Genomic DNA, 12790 nt, shown 5'->3' on the forward strand with positions numbered 1-12790 from the left:
TTGGCCTTCCGATGACACGGTTAGGAGAGTAGAGGTATTAGATTTGACTTATGTTAAGAAAGGTAGGGGTAGACCTAAAAAGACTTGGTTATAAAATATTAGGAATGACCTTTCTTTATTAGATTTAAATGAGAATTTGACTTTTAATAGGACACAATGGAGAAAAAGGATTCATGTAGTCGACCCCACGTAGTGGGATAAAGGCTTGATGTTGTTGTTGTTGTTGTCTTGTTCCAGGCGAGAGTATACACAACAATATAGTAAAAGAATAAAACATCTTAGCAATGTACGTAAATCCGTTACACTAAAAAATGATTGAGAGAGAGAAAAATACCAAAAGTTTTTTTTACGTGGAAAACCTAATAAGGGAAAAACCATGAGGTTTGGCCCAAATGAGTAAGTTCCACTAAGTTTGAATGTATCACAAAGCTTGATTCGCCCCTTTACTTGGAGACGATGGAATTACAATAAAATGGAGAATTGTGCAAAAGTATGTTGATGGTCAATGAACAGGCAGAATTTCGGTGGTGGTTGACGAACAGGTGAAAGCCTGACAGTGGTTGAGAATAACTCCAGTAGTGGTCGACTAACAGGCGGAAGTCTGGTGATGGTCAACGAAAGAGCGGAGGTCTGACGGTGGTCGGGAAGAACTCCAGCGATGGTCGGCGAATGGGCGGAAGTCTGACGGTGTTCGACGAACAGGCGGAAGTCTGGCGGTGATCGAGAAGATCTCCGTGGTGGTCGACAAACATGCGGAAGTTTAGTGGTGTTTGACTAGCGAGCGGAGGTTCGACAGTGGTTTGGTAGAACTCCGGTGGTGATCGACAAACAACGGTAGTCCGACGGTGGTTGGTGACAAGCAAACTCCGACAATCTCTTCCTTTCTCCTCCCTTCTTCACTCCCCTGTTTTGAGTGTGGCATGACTTGTAAATATGGAGAGAATCAAGGTTAAAATGTAAGTGGTTTGAATAGACAACCGATATTGATCCCCTTGATTGTGGATCATTTACTAGTCATTTAAATGCTTTAATGATACTAGAATTTAGTGATCTTAGGCTCTTTCGATTCGTCTCATCGAGCCGCTCGATTCTACTATAAGCATCTCATGTTTAGAATTCGTTTGGTAATCCCAATTATAATTTGAACCTTTTAAAGTGCTTTGAACTCTTGATTTTGGCTCATTTGGGTTTAAATTGAATTGATTTTGATGTCGTTGGGTTTGTTTTTTTCTAAAAGTTCTGTTCTACTATGAGTTTGCTAAAATAGGAGTTTGAATGATCCCAAATTTAATTTTTTAGAGCTTTCAACTCAATTTTACTTCAAGATTCGTGCTGGACCAATTAAAAAAAAATAGGTTCTTTCCTCTCTCCCTCTGTGCGTGTAATTTAAAGCATTTCTGCGTTCGGTCACCTGACGCAATAATTTGCCCTGTGCGTGTATATATATATATATAACTCATTTAAAGCCTCGTTTTCGGGTTCCTCTACTGTTACAAAAAATCTTCTAAATTATTGAGCTGGCTCCGCCCTAACGGTATATTCTCTCTGCTCTGGCTGTTCGCTAATTCGCTTTGACATCCTCGTGAGTTTGTTCTTCCTCTCCCCTCTCTCTCGTTTTCGCTGCGTCTATTTCTCTCTCTCCTCGTGTCCTCCAGTGGTGATTAGTGCTTTTTTTTTATACCCTAATTAAAGAGCCTGTTTTGCTTTTGGATGCACAAAGCTCGGATCTTTCTTCTCTTCTCCTTTAAAAACGAAGAAATATGAACTATGTGGAGTATAAAGTTGCGCTCTTTATCAGTCTGGTGAATCTTGAAATTTGGCTACTTGGAATATTCAAAGAGAAATTAGACTCGGTAGCATTCTTTTCATTGCTTCTATACAGTAGAGTGAGCTCAACAAATCAATCTACTTTCCAAATTTTCCAGTCTGGAGATAAGGGGTGAAACTTGGCATTCATAAAACCCTTATTAGGATATTTTTATCGAACATATGGAGAGCTTTGACCAATAAGCATTACTTATTGTGCTTTCAAGTAATAAAAGTAAATAAAAAAGACATATTGAGAGCTTTTTCATTGAGTACATCATGAATGCATTTCATCTTGGCACATAGTAGAATAATGTTAACAAATACCAAAAATTTATGCATTTTTAACGAGTTATCTCTTTTCTGTTGATATTTTCTGTTCTTCTGTGTTTCCATTTGCCATTGACAAGGATAATTAACTTATATGAGTTTATCATCAACTTTCTCTTTCTGCAAGATTATTTCAGCTTTTATTAGCATTTGACATAATTATGGTAGGAGAGATGTCATCGTCAGTTCTAGCTTTATCCCAAACTTTGTTGGGTCAAGTTTTTGAATTCTCCTCACCCATTCATTCTATTTGAGTGCTACTTCTGTACTAGTTCTGTTTTGTGTAATTAATTTGTTATAACTTATTAGAGTGGTAGGTGAGCTGTAAAAGCTATATAGTTGTGGGAATTTGTCTTTTGACAGTTGACACCATTCAGAATTTTCTCTTGCAAGTCAGGATGTTGCTGCTTCATAAAGCCATATAGTTAGATAGTTATTCGAAGAAAACTCTTCTATTTGCAAAATTTTATTCTCAAGACCGTGTGGTTTTCTTTTGTTAGATATGCACTACAGGAAAATCATCAATTACCGGCGGCAATTTCCGGCACTTAAGTTAAGTTTTCCAGCATTTTACAAACCGCCGGAATAAACCGCGTAGGAAAGAAATTCCGACGGCCATTTTCCAGCGGCTACGACGCCGGAAATGTCCGACAACAAAACCGTTGGCGTCCGCCGGTAATACCAGCGATCATTTGACCGCTGGTAAACAGCGAATTTCCTGTAGTGATGGTTCTTATTCGATTTTGTTGTTTAACTATTTGGTTGAAAGTAGTATTGTTTTATGTATTTTACTGAGATCCAAGATCTCTTCTTTTCCACAAAGCTTTGCTTTGATTCATCAGCAAAGCTTTTTTATCTTGTCTGCAGCAAAGTGATGATTGCCATTTTAAACAAAACTGGGACTTTTTTTGGTTATTCCTTTAAGTTCCTTTTATTATGTTCTCCATTTTATTAAGTTTATGGACATATGCTGGTTAAAGTATTCTTAATTTAAGGCTTAGCTTTTTTTCTTTTTTTTCCTTTTAGATGCCTATTTCTGTTACCTTGGACTAGATGTGTATGGCAACTCACCTCTTTGACAGCTTTTTAACTATGCTTGCCATATTGCAGATCCAGTTTGGTGGTTATCTTTTTCCAATTACTGGCATTTCAACTTCATGCATAAGGCATAGCTGTTTAAGATGCTTTCCATTGGAAGATTGCAGACAAATATTCTGCCCATCGTTATTTGTTTTTCATGTTTGCCAGGTATTCCCCATCTATTCTTTAATCATTCACAAGGAATCATTTCTTTTCCCTAAAGAACATGTAACCACCATATCTTGTCTGGTTCTTGGTAGTTTTCTACATTTTAATGGTGACATGGAATCTTAATTAAGGCTTCGTTTGGGATGGCTTTCTTACAGCTTCTTAAAGCAGCTTTCTAGTATAAAAATTTTAATTTTTAAATTAAAAAGCTGTTTTAAGAAACAATGAAAAGCCGTCCCAAACGAAGCCTAAATATAAATTTCAATATTCAAATTTTCTCTTTTTGTTAGAGTATATTAGTTTATAATTGCTTCCAAATTTTTTTTCTTATTTAAATTTTCATCTTTGCTTCAATTCAACATTTTTTAATTTCCATGTCAAGCTTTATCATAGTGATTTTGATGGTTGAATGTTCAATATTAACTCCTAAAACACGCAATTCAGTAAATTCTTGACTAACTATTACTGTTTTATTGGTTTTAACAGTTATAATAAAATTTGGCAAATCAATGCTTTGCTTGCTGCAGGCATATCATATGCTTCACATGTGAAGGGTGACTTGGAGGCATTCTTACCTGGTGGTATGGCTTATATAAGCTTAGCTGATGGAAACACCAATTCAATAGGAAATTTTTGTGTGGCAATACAAAATGCTGACCCTACTGCACTAAAGTTAGGTACAGACTGGGCTTGTGGACCTGGTTTAGCAAATTGCAGTTCTATACAGCCAGGTCAGCCTTGTTATGTAGCTAACAATCTTGTAGCTATCGCTTCTTATGCCTACGATGCATATTACCAAGCTAGTCGAGCCAAAGGAGGGACATGCTTCTTCAATAACACAGCTACACTTACTACCAATGACCCGAGTAAGTCTTTTTATTACAACAAAAACATCAAGCCTTTGTCCAACTACGTGGAGTCGGCTACATGAATCCTTTTTCGCCATTGTGTCATGTTAAAAGTCAAATTCTCATTTAAATCTAATAAAGAAAGATCATTTCTACTATTTTATAACCAAGTCTTTTTAGGTCTACCTATGTCTTTCTTAACATAAATCAAATCTAATACCCCAACTTTTCTAACCAAGTCTTTTTATTACTTGATATGTTTTTTTTTTTCTTTTGTGAGAATGTTGAAATGTTTATACATTGGTTTGGCTAGTGTGATGATTTTGGCTTTGTTTATGAAATTATAATTTGGCCAGTTATGTTGTATTTATATTGGATGTTGCATAGTAAAAATGGTTAACCGATTTGATCATGATAAGAATAAGAATTATAAGATGGATGTGGCAAAACTAGATTGAGGAATGATTATATAAAAGGGATGGTGAGAGTAACATCTATTAAAGGTAAGACAGTGAATAATAGATGTCAGTAGTTTGAAAATGTATAATGAAGGGTAGAAAATACTCCGATAATATTAGTGGATAAATTTTGTTCAAGGACTAAGAAGCAAAATGGGTACCAAAGATAATCTTGATAAAAATTGCTAGAAAGATTTGCTTAGAATGGTTTTGACACCTCATACACCATTTAGCAAGAATGATTGATGCGTGAGGATTTATGGAACCAACTGCAGAACAGTAGGATAAGGCTAGTGATGATGGTAATGCTATTACGTTCATGGCATATTCTTTCAAGGTGCTTGAAACAAATTAAGGTTTATAAAAGTTTCTTTCAGTGAAATAATCTCCTTGATGTTACTAACAACAGCATATTTACAGCCTATTATCTAGGCTAATATAAGCTTAATGTAATCTTCTATCAATATTTTTCACCATCAACTCTTTTACCATAAACAAAATCTAGCAAAGCAATCCTCAATAATGGTAGTTTTTGAATATATTGTTTAGAACCCTTTGTGTCTCTATGGCTTATCAAAAAATTCAAAACCTTCCTTTTAGTGTTGCTTAGTAAATAGATTACATTCCCTTATACATTCTAAGAAATTTTCTGATTTGGCATTTTCTTCTTTTTTTGGTTTTCCTTGCAGGCAATGGCTCTTGCATTTTCCCGGGAAGGTGAGCAGTGAAGTGAACCATGTAAATGTTAATCCTTTTTATGTGAACAGCTGAATCTCTGAATGGTCCTGAATCCTTTCTATTCATAGCTCTGGGACTGGAACAAACCCTGGTGGTGGAAGTGGCGGTGGCAGTGGCGGCAGCACAAACTCCTCCGGTGGTTCAGGGAGTGCCGGTGGTCCGAGCTTCGCACCTCCTTTTACTCCGTTTGTACCAACGAACGGTGAAAATGGCGTTCCATGCCTACGAGTTCATAAGTTGGTTTACCTTTCACCTCTGGTATTTTTTTCTTTGCAAAATTTCCAGATCACATACATAAGAGGGATATAAGAAGCTGCATGTCTATTTTTTGCCCTTTCATGTACGTTTATCCTCATCCATATTTTGTTTTGTGATTGGTACCTCATCATGTAATTCGTTTATGATTGATCAGAGGACATTTAAAAGGATCAAAGTCGCTGTAATTTTTTTGAATGAACAATGTCTGTAAACTAAAAATTATGTGATTTTTTCAGAGTATCAGATGGTAAATTCCAGTTTGAATGATCTCCAGTGAACTATGAATCACTAAAGTGAGTTCTGGCAAAATATACAGAATGGGATGTCATATTGGCTCACCACTTCTTTGTATTTCTTGCATCTCTTCTATATGTACTGTGTTGTATAAGAAAATATATTGATTTTGTGGGTGTAATTACTTTGTCTTTTTTAAGTAAGATTTGTAAGAAAAGTTTGAATTTTTTCAATGGAGCACAAGTTGATGTCCTTGATGCTTAATTATTGGTAAAAATTGAGTGCAAATAGAAAGAAGCTGAAGATGTTCATTTTGATAAGATAATGATACATAATATGTTTTGAGAAATTTTAAAAAATGAAAGAAGATGATTGATGAACTGGTCATATGGCAAGCTCGATCCGTCTTAAAAATTGGCCCATCATCAAATCAATGTGAATCGGTTTGAGGAGAATTCAGCATCTTCAAACAAAAATGTTTAGATGTTAATCGAGTACTATTGCACCATTAGAGGACAGATGAAAGTCTTTCGAGTTCATCGAAGAGAAGGAAGGTGTTTGATTGACATGAAGAGTGCATTCGTAGCTACGATATTCTTCTCTCTTATTTGTGTATTTACTACATTTGATTATTTTTGCTTTTTGTTCTTATGATCAAAACAATCCACTCTTGTCTAAACAAACAAAAGCCTAAAATCTTCTTAAAAACAATATATAAATAAGCATATATATTTTATTTGAAACATTATTAGCTTAACCCACCAGTTTGGATTACATAAACCTTTTTTTTTTAAATCTAAAATCATCATTCAATTGTCCCTACTACATCTGAGACACCAAACATTTCATCTTCCTATAGACTTAAAACTTCTATTTATTATTTAATTCCAAAATGTCTCTTTCCCACAGACATCTGATTTGTCTTACACTTCACTTATCAGAATGATTAATTGCAATGGTAGATCTGGTATATCTTCAAAACTTTATCTAGATCGGATATGAATCTCAAGGCAAAGTTGAGTTGAAAGCTTCTAAAATTAAATTTGGGACCATCCAAACTCCGATTTTAGCAAACTTATAGTCGAATTGAATGTATCGAATAGACAAACCAAACTACACCAAATTTGACTCAATCCGAGCTCAAATGGGTCCAAATCGAAGACTCAACTTTTGGAAGGTTCAAACCACAATTTGAATTACCAAACGAAATTTAAATGTGACATGCTTATATTCAAATCAAGCAGCTCGATGAAAAGAATCTAACGAGCCCAAGATCACCAAATTCTGATATCATTAAGACATTCAAATGCCTAGTAAACGGTTCACAATCAAGGGGATCAATATCAGTCATCCATTCAAACCGCTTCTATCTTGACATTAATCCTCCGCATATTTACAAGTCATGCCAATTCCAAAAAAATATAAATAGCCTCTCATTCTTCACATGAGGGAGAGGAAGGAGGAAAGGAGGAGAAAGATAGAATTTGAGAGCTTACTTACAATCTACCACCGCTGGACTTTCGCTTGTTCGTCGACCACCACCGGGAATAATCCTAACAATCACTGGACTTCCACCCTTTCTTTGACCACCACCAAAGTTATTCCAGACCACCATCGGACTTCCGCTCATTCTTCATCCTTTGCCAGCTTTCGCCTTTCGTCGACCATTATTTGACTTCTGCTCATTTGTCGACCACCACCGGACTTCCGCCCTTTTGTCGACCACTGTCGAACTTCTGTCTGTTCATCAATCTCCGCTGGAGTTCTTCCCGATCACTGCCTAACTTTCGCACGTTAGTCAACCACTGTCGAACTTCTACTTTTTCATTGACCATCTCCAGACTTTTATCCGATTCTCCAATCTATTGTAATTCCACCGTCTCTAAGTGAAAGAACTAAACAAGTTTTGTAATTCATTCAACTTAGTGAAACTTTCTAATCTTGGCCAAACCCCATGGTTTTTCTCTTTCCAGGTTTTCCTCGTAAAAAACTTATGTTTTTTTCTCTCTCAACTATTTATTGATGTACCGGATATACAGATATTGCTCAGACGTTTTATTCTATTACTCTACTGCGTGTATATTCACGCCCGCAACAAGATCAAGGTAGGAAAAGGAAGATTAAAAAAAAAAAGTAGGAAAAGGAAGATCCCATGCAACTGTTCAAGATTTACACCATCATTTAATAGTACAGTTAAAACTAAAAAACAATAATAAAAAAAAAACAAATTTTACTGTAAAAATAAAGGTAAAGAATTTGATCATGTAAAGTTTTCTTGAATTTAAAGGCTTTTTCTTTTAGTTGCTTGAAGAGCTGATATCTTTTTTATATCTTTTAGAAAAAATTATTTGGACTTTTGTTTTACAATATATGTAATTATTAATAAATAAAAAGGAACATGAAAGCATCTCAAAATATATTTTAATTAATTTATTTTGATGAAATTTTTTACAAATGATAGGAGCTAAATTTTAGCTATTTATTTCTTCAAGTGAATTTTACTTATCACTTATTATTTTGAACTTTTGAGCGGCTCAATCTTCTCACCAAATCATCGAAAATAATACTTATAATTTTGATTTTTATTTTATTTCATCATAAATTATATTTATTTATTATGCTTTACAACAAATATAGCAATAAAACATTTTGTTTAAATCATAGAATATAAATTTATTTCTTTTTTCCCTCTAAATATCATATATATTATAAAAAATAAATAAACAAATTAATAATCTTCCCCATACCAATTAAAAAAAAAAAAATACTCCTTTTGCTTGAGAGTTTAAACGTCAACCGTATCTTTTCTTCCCAAGTACTCTCCCCTCGAATCACCAATTTTACCAAACACCATTATCGACTAAGATCTCGACCTCTCGCCCAACCCTTCTCCTTTGCCTTCCTTAAAAGCACCATTCCCCCTTTGTGAGCCCCACCCCACTATGTTCGCAGAGAGAAATATTGCAGAAAAACCACGTCTTTATAAGTAAAATGGCAACTCGGTGAGATCTTCAGAGATAGAGAGAAAGAAAGAGAGATGGGCACGCTTGCTCCTCTTGCAGAAGAGCCCGAAAGTGAAGAAGAAGGCTTATCTGCAAATAAAAGAGGCTCCTTTCGAAGCTGGCTGAAGAGCCTTCAGCTCTTCCACCGGAAATCTAATCTCAAAGTTCTCCTCAGCGTCATGGCCTGCCCTCTCTCTCCTGTTTCCATCTTACCAAAACAACTGCGTGGAGTTTGTTTTCTCTCTCTCTTGCTCGCATTACAAGCATAAAGATTAGATCTTTCCAGTTTTTTAATATTTGATATTCGAGTTGATGAATGACATATTGTCGTGTTAGCAATGTTGAGTGTGTTTTGAATGAAAATCGTCGCAATTGAAAAGTGAGAGAAGGAGGATTTCATGAACAAGTAATGAAATTTGCCCGTTCATTCAAAGCTAAAGCTCCAATTTTTTTCTGCTCGCTTTTGATTCAATGAATATGGCTTAAAGTTTGGAGAAATTTCAATGATTTAAATTTGTATTACTAATTGTTTATTAAATTAAAAATAATAATTTTAGTATTTTGCAGGTGGCCTCCTCAGCAGAGTACATAATACAGCAGTTTCGCGCGACCTCCGGCTGTGGCAAGCTGGAGAGAAATCCGGCTAAAAGCATGTTCGCCGCCGGCCGTGTGGAGATGACCGGAAAACATGGCCAGAGTGCCGCCGCAGCCTCCTCCTCTTGCCAAGAAGGCTCTTTTGTGATGTGGCAGATGTCGCCGGCCATGTGGCTTATCAACCTCAAGGTCGCCGGCCTGCACGTGTCTGCCGGAAGCGATGGCCACGTCGCGTGGCGCCGCACGCCGTGGCTCGCCGCCCACGCCGCAAAAGGCGGAGTACGGCCGCTCAGGCGCGCGCTACAGGCAAGTGGCACCATCAAATTCTGTGACTTTTTTATTCTTTTTTTAATGTTGGGCATGGAGAGGCAAAAAGATCAGGCTTTTTTTATGTAATAAAGCAACGAAGTCATAATCTTGAAAGTTTGGATAATTGAAGTATTAGCTTCAAATAATTAATTTTTAAAATAGGGTTCTTGTGATTATTATGTCCATTTTTTATATATTGAAATTGGAAAGATTAGGCCCTATGTAGAGACATCAATTAGGCATAAGAATAAAATATACTAATTCAAGTTTGAATTTGTAAGGAATGTAGACATCCACTTTAGACACAAGAAAAATAAGATTTTTTTCATAATAGGAATTTTAGATGTTTAGCATTTCTCTTCGGGAAGTGAGACCTTAATAGTCCAGAAATGAGATTTATGTTTCCATTGGGACGACTTTTTTACTATTTCTTAAAACAGCTTTTAAATACAAGATATAACATTATTGTATTAAAAAACTATTTTAAAAAGCAGTAAGAAAGCCGTCCCATACCTTCAAAAAGATCATTATCCAAAGAATATAAGACATTCATAAGTTAGCTTACTACCTAAGTTAAGTGAACTAAAAATTAGATGTACATTTAAGTTTTCACATTCTAACAAATTTGATTGTAAAAAAAAAAAACTTTTGATCATAAAAAAATTCTAAAAAATAGTGAGAAAAAATAATAATCAAATAAAAATGTGGCAACAGCATGAAAAGAGTAGGGAAAAAGCTATGCTAGACAAACACTTAGGCTTTGATTGGGAAGACTCTCTTACTGTTTTTTAAAGCATTTTTTAGTGCATAAATTTTAATTTTTGTACTAAAAAACTGCATTAATAAGCAATAAAAAAGTCGTCTCAAAGGAAACCTTAATCAACTCTTGAAACAAAAAGATCTCTTTAATTTTGAAAACCAATGTAACATGCATTGAATTGATCTATAATAGATCTATATGCTTTGAATTCATAACTTTTTTGTTTTACCACATCATTGTGCAGGGATTGGATCCAATGGCCATTGCTGCAATTTTCTCTTCAGCTCAGCACATTGGTGATAAACAAATCGATGAAGAAGATTGTTTCATTTTGAGATTAGAAGTTGAAGCTTCTAAACTATCATATCAAAGTGACAACACTGTGGAAATAATCGAACATGTAATGTTTGGCTCTTTTAGTGAGCGAAGCGGCCTTCTGCTTCACCTGGAAGATGCTCAGTTGATGAGAATTCAATGTCCTGGAGCCCAATCTATGTTCTGGAAGACCACCATCAGCTCCTGGATGAAGGATTATGAGCCTACTAATGGCGTCATGGTTGCTCGTTCAGGTCGATCTGTAGTAAATCTGGAGCAGTTCGGGGTTTCAGGAGATAAGACGATGAGTGTGTCGATGATAATGGAGGAGAGATGGATCATTGATGATGTTGATTTCAATGTTCCTGGACTCAGTGCTGATTTCTTCATTCCTCCTGAAGGGATAAAGAGGCTTTCATAGGAGCAAATTTTAGCTTGTTTTGCAAGAGAGAAGAAGGGCAAAATGATCGCTGATGACCATTTTAGTTCTAATATATCTAATATGTTAAATTTAATCCATAATAGTTCAGTAAGTACATAAATTTATTATATTTATAGACTAAAATTAAGATGACTCTATGTAAATAGTCTAAGACTTCGATTGAGATATCGTTCTTACTATGTTGTTTTTCACACTGCAATCACAATGTCGATTTGGCCGCTGCTTTTGAAAAAAAATTTCAACTAGAAAGTTGCTTTCTACAATAGCTTTAAAAGATTACTTTGTACAATAAAGTCTTGTGATAGTGTAATTTGGTAAAGCAATGGAGCTTAGATGAACCTCTCTTTGTTTTTGTGATGTATACTTGTTAACCATTATTATTATTATTATTATTATTATTATTATTATTATTATCATCATCATCATCATAATTATTAATTAGTATTATTAGGTATATTACTATTTATTTATTATTATTAGTATTATTATTGTTATTAGTAAAAAAGAGAGAGAAATAGCAAAACAAAAAAATGATGAAAGGAATTAAAAAAAAGGAAGAGAGAGAGAGAATATCTTTATAAGTAAAAAAAATTTATGGGCTTTCTTCTTGGGCCAATGGTTGTTGGCATTTTCCGTGGGCCCTTTCTATTTTATAAAAGTAAATTTATGTGTTGGCTTCTTCCTTGGGCTAGTGCCAATGGGCTTTTTTCATTGGGCCAATGGGGGCCTATTCCCCCAAGGATCCCACTGTAACTCCTCCCTTGCCTTTAACCCTAGTCTCCAAACTATGGTCTCTTCGACTTGCATTGCCCAACCACTGTTCTGCCAATCAAATGAATATGCCAACATTCTTAAGAGAGAATGACTCTCATGCCTATGAATTCTTTCAACTCCAACTATATAATTTGCTCTATATGATGTATATTTTTTTACATTGAGCCAATACATTCCTCCAAGGAAGGGTATCATTTGTACTCAATAACAAATACTATTCGAAATTTTCCCTTTTAAGATTTACAAGCTAAAAATTTTTTTGTCTCTAATGATTCTTGCACCCTCTCTCTCTTATCTAAATGTGTTAGATCTTCATATAAAACTAGAACGTAAAACTCTCAATCTCTCTACCACCACGAATATTCTGACACGCATTAAATATGTTACTTATTCTCTAATTAAGGACCATGAAATTAATTTTAATACAATTAACCCCATTAGTTAAATGATTATCATATTTGCAAGTTTACATGATTAATTTCACATGGTTCATACATGGTAGTGAATTTATCAAAATGAGTTAAGTATGTCTAATTATGTTAATTAAAATTAGTAAGCTTATATTATATAAAATTTTAGTATATCTAGGTTTTTTATTTTTACATAATTTTTTTTTGGTATTTATAACATCTCCAACTCAAATTTCAATATCGTTTGGTATGACTTTCTTGTTG

The 12790-nt window shown here is 34.8% G+C and overlaps 2 protein-coding genes across 9 annotated transcripts; both read left to right on the top strand.

The window, feature by feature from the left end:
• Positions 1–1452: 1452 nt before the first annotated feature.
• On the top strand, positions 1453–6037 carry LOC110107225 (glucan endo-1,3-beta-glucosidase 2). Of its 8 annotated transcripts, none has more exons than XM_028696913.1 (6): positions 1453–1534; positions 2637–2838; positions 3247–3384; positions 3912–4250; positions 5380–5407; positions 5497–6037. In XM_028696913.1, the coding sequence occupies exons 3-6, from the start codon at positions 3318–3320 to the stop codon at positions 5735–5737; spliced, it is 675 nt and encodes a 224-aa protein (XP_028552746.1). In that variant the 5' UTR covers positions 1453–1534; positions 2637–2838; positions 3247–3317; the 3' UTR covers positions 5738–6037. The 8 variants fall into 8 exon arrangements, with proteins under 8 accessions (XP_028552746.1, XP_028552745.1, XP_028552749.1 ...); XM_028696912.1 differs by having other exon boundaries at positions 1466–1582; XM_028696916.1 differs by having other exon boundaries at positions 1466–1582; positions 3912–4202.
• A 2855-nt stretch (positions 6038–8892) lies between these two features.
• LOC110107231 lies at positions 8893–11656 on the top strand. The gene is made up of 3 exons (XM_020837427.2): positions 8893–9152; positions 9490–9822; positions 10830–11656. Exons 1-3 carry the CDS (start codon positions 8958–8960, stop codon positions 11319–11321), a joined length of 1020 nt encoding a protein of 339 aa, XP_020693086.1. The 5' UTR covers positions 8893–8957; the 3' UTR covers positions 11322–11656.
• The last annotated feature ends 1134 nt before the right edge of the window (positions 11657–12790 follow it).

The sequence above is a fragment of the Dendrobium catenatum genome, unplaced genomic scaffold (assembly GCF_001605985.2).
Source record: "Dendrobium catenatum unplaced genomic scaffold, ASM160598v2 fragScaff_scaffold_853, whole genome shotgun sequence".
In the NCBI taxonomy this organism is placed as follows: domain Eukaryota; kingdom Viridiplantae; phylum Streptophyta; class Magnoliopsida; order Asparagales; family Orchidaceae; genus Dendrobium; species Dendrobium catenatum.